Source organism: Gossypium hirsutum, chromosome A10 (assembly GCF_007990345.1).
Source record: "Gossypium hirsutum isolate 1008001.06 chromosome A10, Gossypium_hirsutum_v2.1, whole genome shotgun sequence".
Lineage (NCBI taxonomy): Eukaryota > Viridiplantae > Streptophyta > Magnoliopsida > Malvales > Malvaceae > Gossypium > Gossypium hirsutum.
Window position 1 is genome coordinate 23,627,985 of NC_053433.1, and position 8,934 is coordinate 23,636,918.

Here is an 8,934-nt window from a genome sequence, read left to right on the forward strand (position 1 = left end):
TATCGGGCTTTAACGAATATGTGATCATTTCACATATTTATGGCATTATACAATTCACAAAGACAACATTTAATTCAAGCATAAAAACATATACAATTTAGTTACACGAACATACCTCGACAATTGTTCGTGTACGAAAAATCTACTAATCCGATTTTTTCCTTTTTTTTTTCCTCGTTCAAGCTCCGAATTTGGTCTATCTGGATCTATACGAGTAAATTTGACATCAATTTATCATATTTTATATTCAAGTGGACTCAATTTTTATCCTAGGCAAAATTGCTATTTTGCCCCTAACTTTTCCATAAATTCTCATTTCATCCCTAGACTCGAAAAATGAAACTTGTGCAATTCACTCCCTATTCCAAGCCTAACCAAAATCCCATTACAAAATTTATAGCACATGTATTCACAAAATTTCAGAATTTTTCATCAAATTTTACAACTTTACATTTTAGTCCCTAAATAATATTTTTATCAAAAATCACTTTGTAAAAGTTGTTTATCTATCAACAGCCTTTAATTTTTTTACTATAAATTTCTAATTTTCATCATATACATCCATGACTCATTTTCCATACTTTGATAATTTTTCAAATTAATCCCCCAAATAGATAGATTAGACTATCCCGGTTTCAAAAATATCAAAATTACTAAAAATGAGGCTTGATTACTTACCCAAATAAGCTTGATAAGTCTTCTTCCTCTCTCCTAGAGTTTCCATAGAAATACTTGGGGAAGATGATATAAAATTGTTTTCCTTTTCATTTAATTAAATTGTCATTTAATAACTTTTCATCTTTCCAATTTAGTCCTTAGCCTTTTTTATTTTTACATGGATGAGTCACCAAAATATCTATATATTAATGGTCTAATTACCCTATAAGGACCTTAAGTTTTGAATTCCATACCTATTTGATCCTTCTAGTTACTAAAATCCAACTTTTACATTTTATGTGATTTGGTCCTTCTCGTAATTAAACACAAAATCGGTAAAATTTTCTTATCAAAATTTTCACATGACATTTCTATTATATTACGGACCATGTAATAAAATAAAAATAATTTTTTTCGGCTTGAATTTGTGGTCCCAAAACCATTGTTCCGATTACATTGAAATTGGGTTGTTACAACCTCGAAATTCCTCAGCTCCAAACTTTTTGAGCTTTTCTATCGGAGAATGCTTACTAGATTCAATTACCGGAGGAGGTGGAGGAGCAAGCGGGGGTGCTACAGATGGTACAATAGGGGGAGGAGGTTGCTAAGCCTGATTTCTTTCTTGCATCATCTTATTAAACCATTTGTTCATAAACCCATAGAACATCTTTCTGAGTTCCTGTTCTTGCATTAGAAAAATTGGAAACTACTATTTGTCCCATGCTCAGATGTTTGTATTCTGCTATTAGCTTCATCAAGTTCAGCATGTTCGGATTTATCAGACATCTTTACAATCTATAAGAAAAACAAAGATTAGATCGGATCATACATATCACACTATTAAATATTTCTATGGCATGTATTTCTAAACACTTTACACGTTACATTTGTTTCGAGAATCGGCTAAACCGAAGCTCTGATACTAATAAATGTAATACTCCTAACCTGTATCCATCGCCGGAATAGGGTTATGAAGCATTACTGAAGTTTTCAGAACATTTACAGATAATTCATGTCAGATACTATACATTTTCTGAGATTATTCCTAATGAATACAAGTATTAGAATCGAATCAGGACTAAATCGGGAACTTAAAAAAAATTCGTGAAATTTCAAAATTTTTCTCACATATAGGGGTCACACGCCCATGTGGGTAGGCCGTGTGGCTCATACGGCTAAGTGGCACACCCATATCCTAGACCGTGTGGTATATGAAACAGGTCACATGGCTGGGCTTTAACTCTCTGGCTTGCAAAACATTAAGGTGTAGTTTTCATACGGCCTTGACACAAGTTCATGTCTTAGGCCGTGTAGCACACACGACTGAGACACACGCCCATGTCTTTGCCCGTGCACTCAATTCTGAGCATTCTGTTTCTAACTTTTAAGATGCAGGGGACATAAGGCCAGACTACACACCCATGTGCATGACCGTGTGTCACACATGGCTGAGACACACGCTCGTGTCTCTGCGTATATAGACGAAAAAAAGCCATTTAAAGGCCAGTTTTCTCACCCTTTTCACAATCAACTTGCATACAACACTCTCATATACCAATAAAACCCAATCAATCGACCAATACAAGCTAAAAATCAAATTTTAGACCTAATATGTCATCACACAACTCATTTGCATAAACTTACCACATTAACACCATTCATTGATTTCTATAAGCTATTACTAAGTACATGCATACAAACATACATATATGTATATGTGTCACTCTCAACCATATTACAGTTTACTTCATTTCAATTTAATCCTATACATGCCATATAAACCTTAAGATGCATAACAAAATCTACCGAAGTTATCTGGATAGTGTGAATCGATGTGTTGATCCGATCCTCTGAACTTCTTGAAAATCTACAAAGAACATTGAACAACTTATAGATTTATGAAATCAAGGTCTTGATACCTTATTTTCAACCCAATTTACCTAATAAATTCTTTTAATTCACAAAATTCACTAATTTCAAAATATTTTTAAAATTATATTTGACTCATAAATATTAATTTATTAAAATTTCAAACTTACTCATCGGATTTAGTGATCTCGAATCACTGTCTCTGACACCACTGAAAATTAGGCTATTACACCAATGGTTGATGGGTGGTCCTTTGGCGGTTGAGCAATGGAGGAATCATACTCCTATTGAGACTCTACCGGATAATTTAATTTTAGATTAACTGTTCCAAAAATAATATTTTTTAATATATTTAATATTAAATTTAATTTAATACTTATTTTGATAGTATTTTATTAATTTAATATTAAAGTGATTATCTTAATATTAAATTAAATTTAATATTTATCTTACATATAAATATTCTATTGATTTAATATTAAATTTAATCTAATATTTATCTTGATAAGTATTATATTAATTTAGTATTGAAGTGATTAAGTTTAATCATAGTTGAACTCTCTAAACTCTCATTATATAAAGATATCCCTGAGTCATTATTTTACATGCCCTTGAATTCAAAAGAAAGTTTTAAAGAGAAAATTCTCTGAAGAAATTATTTTAGAAAATTTTTAGAGATATTTAGAAAACTTATCACATACATATGAGTGTGGGAATCACATATTTAGAATACTGATGTGTGTTTAAAAATAACATACAATAAATAATAAAAAGTAAAGTTTGAAACTAATTAATATTAACACATGAAATATGTATGATATTAAAATGAAAAAGATTAGAATCTTATTACATGCGTATGCGTGCAAAAATAAGTTATTTAGAACACAAATATATTAATCAAATTTCATATAAAACCAAAAAAATTGTTATAAGTTAGATGGTAAAGGAAAATGTTCTATATGCATGGTGTCCCTCCCTTAAATCTTATTGTAGATAATTTTTTATTGATTTATAAAAATATAAAAAGACAAAAATATTCATATAATCATATAATTTATTTTTGCAAATTATAAGTTTTTTGGTAATTTTGTAACCAACCCAATAAAAATCTTAATAAATAGGGTAGATAATAACAAAATCAAAATTATGAATTTATATTTAAATATTTTAAATTAATTTAAAAATAGAAAAATATTTGATGCACCTTGGTATATAAGTTTTATTTACCATCAGTGAATAATAGTATGACACGTCGTCATTCAATTAAATAAGAAATGGAATACTTGTAAATAAATACTAATAATTTTATTTAAATATAAATATTAATAACTCTTGTATTTAGGATATTAGGTTTAAAGTTTAGCCTTGAGTTTAGCCTTCAAGATTTTAACATTAATTTATTATTTAATTATTCGTTTTATAAATAAAAGAAGGCTACACATTGCCTTAAATAAAATTATTCATACATGTGTATCACCTAATTTATCTTCTATAAGTAAATTCTTAACATGAGGTGTAGGAATATCAACATAAACTAAGTTAACATTATTAGAAGAACATGGTTAGCCAATCAACAACCTTATTCCTTTCCCTATTCACGAATTGGAACCTAATTGTTAGAACTTGACGTGACACTTTCTTAATTTTTCTAACAAGAATCATTAAAGATGTACTTTCAGAGCATTCTTTAATCATATCCACAGCCATCATGCAATCAGATTCAATAATCATCTTAGGGTATTCTCTTTTTTTTTTTTAGTTTTTCCTAGTTCATGTAGAAGTGCCCACAACTCAGTAACCATGGTCGAACCCCTCCCAACAAACCTTTGAAAACCTTCAATCCAATTTCCAAATGAGTCGCGTAAAACTCCCCCAATTATCGACTAGTTTCCATCCCTACTAACTATTCCATCGGTGTTGACTTTGATCTATCCATAGTTGGCGCCACCTCTCCATGGAATCTCTAAATCTATTGCTCTTTAGATTTGCTTTGATGATATGTTTAGTATAACACTCGATTCTTCTTATATATCTTCTACTTTGTCAATCATCTGATGGAACACATAATTATTTCTATTTTTCTACAACATCCAACACAGAGTCGCAAAGGTGATTTAAGACTCTGTTCCACTAGCTCCAACCCATAATTATGTTTACATATAGTTATTAGTATTTATTTATAACTTCTTCATTATTTTTTGTTTTATTTAATGATGATGTGTAATATTATTATTCACATAATATTTTTCCTTAAAAAAATTACATAATTATTAAAATATTTAACAAATAAAAAAAATATAAAAATACATAAAACTAGTTTAATTTTAGATTAGATCCATTTCATATAATAGATTATAGACAGTGTTGTTCTTGGATCCATGATACACGTCAGTTCAACTTTACTAAGGGACTTTGATATTTGTGGATTTGCAAGGCTCGCTGGACTTTCTCATTATCAAATAAATCTTCTCAAGTCTCCATCTGCTATTCAATAAACAATCAATCAATGGCTTCCTCAACATCAAGGATCGCCTTCCGCATAGTAATAGCGCTGCTTCTCCTCTTGGCCCTCTTCTACGTCGGCCGTCCTCTTTATTGGAAAATCTCCGCCACCATCCACGACATCCGCCACAACATGCAAACTGTTCAACAAGGTTCTTCTCTAAATCTTGCATCGGTTTCTGATATCATGTCAAAGAACCCTTCTTTTTCTCTTATTTCTTAATTTTGAAGATTTTAATCCTCGCATTTGATTGCTGACTTTGTTTTGTTTTGTCTATATTTTTTTTTGCAGGTATCTCACAGATTATGCTAGAGGCCCAGAAATCTGTGGGGTGGTTTACTGATGAATCCGATTCTGGAGTCCATGAAAAAGCCAGCAAGCAGACGGCTTCAAGGAGATTACTTTTTAGGGTTTTATGATGGGAAAATCCCCCCAAGTTATTTGTTACTCCATTGGTAATTAATAATTTACTTAGATAGGATGTTTAAAGGAATGGTCTAAAAGTGGAGATATTTTGATGGGTAGAGTTTAGTTACTGCAAATGTTACAGTGATTCTAAGATTTTGAGTATTGTTGTATGAAAATTATCTGTTTCTTTTGAAAAACTTGAATTATATCTGAACTTGATTTTGTTGCAGTTCACTCTGTTTTCATATTTTGAGATTTTGATTCTATTGAACAATCTTTTACTCGGCCCAAATTAGTTTACCAAGTTTGGAGTAGAGTTTAGGGTATCAAATTTTGTTATTAGTACTTTTACTTTATATAAGCTATGAATTTCGCATCCAGTCATGCACTTCAATTTGATCGATTTTGGTTTGTATTTTTTGAACATCAAAATTTCATTTATCTTGTGCTATATTTAAATTATACATTTATTTCATATCTTTTAATTTAGTAATTTTTAGTTTCAATCTAATAGCCATTAGATCTAAAATTATGTAGCTGACTTTATCGTTATGTATCGACCGATATCGATGGGCCTATTGAGCCTTAACTCAATTTATATGAGCATTATTGTCAATACAAAAAAACGTGGATTCTGAGTGTGCTGAAATATATTATCCTCTTATCTATGAGTAATCCAGTAGATATAATCAGTACCTATATCTATAATGAAATTGTTAAAAACATTTATATTTTAAATCAATATTTATTATTTATTATGTCTTAATCATTTTTAATTACTTAAATGATAAAATATTATCTTTAAATTAAGTCATTTAACTTAATAATTTAAAAACTTGTATATAAACGTTGAAAATATATTACATTTTTTATATATGTAATTGAGATATATTTGCATGTATATTAATATACTTTTATTAATAAATTATAACATAAATATATAAATTATTGATAAATTTAAAATGATATTGCTAAAATAAAAACTAGATGCTAATTGATACAATAATGGTAAGCATGCATGATATATGCTATTGTGTTTTTGGGTATAGGTAAACTCCATTATAGTTGTCATTTGATTATGTTTAAGTTTTTGTTTTTGTTAATAAAAAAAATTATAATTTAGTCACTAATATTTTTGAGTTTGTTTTTCTTATTACTGAAGTGATTAATAAAATATTGATGTGACACTTTTTAATTGGTATATTAATAAATTTAGTTTTTAATATTTATACTTTTTTTTATTAATTTAGTCTTGATTTTATATAAAAAAATATTTAAAAAATTTAAAATACTTTTTTTTAAAATTCTAAAAAATATAAAAGAAGATTTATAACAAATTTTAAGAATATATAAATAAAATTAAAGTATTCACACATAAATAATAATACATAGACATTAGAAATGCATTATAAACAACAAATGGATTGCAAACGCAAAGAAATTTGGGAGCATAGAAGAAGAGGCTATAGTGATGGGTCCATGGAATCTGAGACCATGTAATGACGTGAAATGGGGACTAAAGAGGAAGCTGAAGAAGAAGCTGGAGAAGGGAGAACCAAGAAATGAGGGGTTGGCCTCCTTTCACACCCATTTAGATTGCAAATAGATGGCTTTTTTTTTTTTTAAGTAACCTTACGAAAGTGGTTCAACCTAAAAATCATGTTTGTAAATAACTTAATATTAGTGCCGCCGCTAGCCAATGATTACATTTAAAAAAACAAATTTTTGTGATTCTGTTTGACGAATTTACGGTATCGAATTGAATTGTGATTATATAAAACATTTAGAGACCTAATGAAGTAATTATTTTTTTTAGGTTGGTTAGAAAAAAGTTTGGCATAACAATATGACACCAAATTAAATACTTTTTAATTTTTGGTCTATTTGCATGTTAGATCTGCCTACTTTTAAAATTAAATTTAAAAAGTTCTTACAAAATATAAGAATAACAAAAATAAACCCTTCTAATTTTCTTATTTTTTTAAAAACAAGAAACTTAAAAAACTATATAAAATTGTCGACTAAGTTTTAACTTAATTAGCATGGGCATTATTGCCAATGTAGGAGGACATAAGTTCAAGTGTGCTGAAGCGCATTATCCTCTTATTTATGGGTTGGGGAGGGATTATAGATAATTTTAACCATTGTGTTAAAAAAAGCATATATAATCACGATCTATAATGAAATTATTAAAAATAATTATATAAAATTCTTATTTAAATTACCTAAATATATCCCTCAATAAATTTTGTAAAATTTATTTGACTTCATATATATTAGAGAATAAATTGAAAATGACAACATCAAAAAAATTAGATCATTTACATACATAATTTTTAAATTGAATCATTTTCATAATTAATCAAAAAAATTTAGGTTAACTTTTAAAAAGAACCCCAAATTTTTGAACTCGGACCGAATCCCATTATTACACTCTGCCATCTTTGTTGTCTTTTCCATTGCTACTTTTCAACTTTCACCTACGCGGGATATTTATATAAAATATATATGTTGTAAATAGGGTTGGGTTACTTTCAACAAGGTATTTTTAATTTTAGATAATTTTCATCACTAAAATTGAAAATAAAAAATAAGTTGAATATTCAATTTGTATTAGATATTATAAATATTTAAGTTTATTTTTTACCTAATTATTATTTAGTTACTATTTATACTTAGATATTACAATTATTAAACTTTATTTTTATCAAATTGATATTTAAATACTACTTTGTATTAATTTATCAAATTAAATTAAAAATGTTATTAAATTTATCATTAAAAAATTGTAAATCCTATAAAAGAAATCAAATTTAAAAAAAATATTGAAAAACTTGAGGGGGTCAAACAAAAACTCTTTCTTTTTTAAACACTAATTATATATCAAAACAAAAAAAAAACAAAAATTCTTTCTTTTTTAAAAACTAATTATATATCAAAACAAAAAAAAAATTTAAAATTAAAAGAGCGTAAAAGAAATTTTACAAAATTTAGGAGGACCGGGGCTACCAACCCTGTTTTGACCTATTTTCATTTACCGAGTAATTTTTTAATATGCATATGCAAAGCCTTAAATCTGGAGAGTAAATTCAAAAGTAAAGTGTTGGGGTTTTGTTCTTTGGATTGGAATTATTGTTGTGAAAGTTTGAATGAGACAAGAGAGAGGCTGGCTTCAATGGCTCTTTGTTCCAAGAGAAACTAGCTTCAACCCACAACTGAAAATGAAGGAAGGGAATAGGGAGGGTGGTGATGGCCGCTTACAAGGAGGAGAGTTAAGTGAGGATGAGTTTTAGGCCTATGATATTGAATTCAGAGCAAACCATTATACTAATAAATCACAACAAATAAATTTTTTTTCTGGACCAATATCAATTTCATTGCTGTATTGCATTGTATTATTATGTATTAATTGATGCATGAATAATGTTAAATATATATAATAGTTATTTTTTAGTATTTATAGTAATAAATAACAAAAATTATAAATTTACAATGTT

The 8,934-nt window shown here is 28.0% G+C and overlaps 1 protein-coding gene across 1 annotated transcript; it reads left to right on the top strand.

Moving 5' to 3' along the window:
* Nucleotides 1-4,669: 4,669 nt before the first annotated feature.
* On the top strand, nt 4,670-5,666 carry LOC107896148 (uncharacterized). The gene is made up of 2 exons (XM_016821271.2): nt 4,670-5,180; nt 5,321-5,666. The coding sequence occupies exons 1-2, from the start codon at nt 5,033-5,035 to the stop codon at nt 5,446-5,448; spliced, it is 276 nt and encodes a 91-aa protein (XP_016676760.1). The 5' UTR covers nt 4,670-5,032; the 3' UTR covers nt 5,449-5,666.
* Nucleotides 5,667-8,934: the final 3,268 nt, after the last annotated feature.

Coding starts and splice junctions, on each gene's coding strand:
- LOC107896148 (XM_016821271.2), top strand. CDS start 5,033: ATGGCTTCCTCAACATCAAGGATCGCCTTCCGCATAGTAATAGCGCTG. Junction 5,181..5,320: donor CATGCAAACTGTTCAACAAG/GTTCTTCTCTAA, acceptor TTTTTTTTGCAG/GTATCTCACAGATTATGCTA.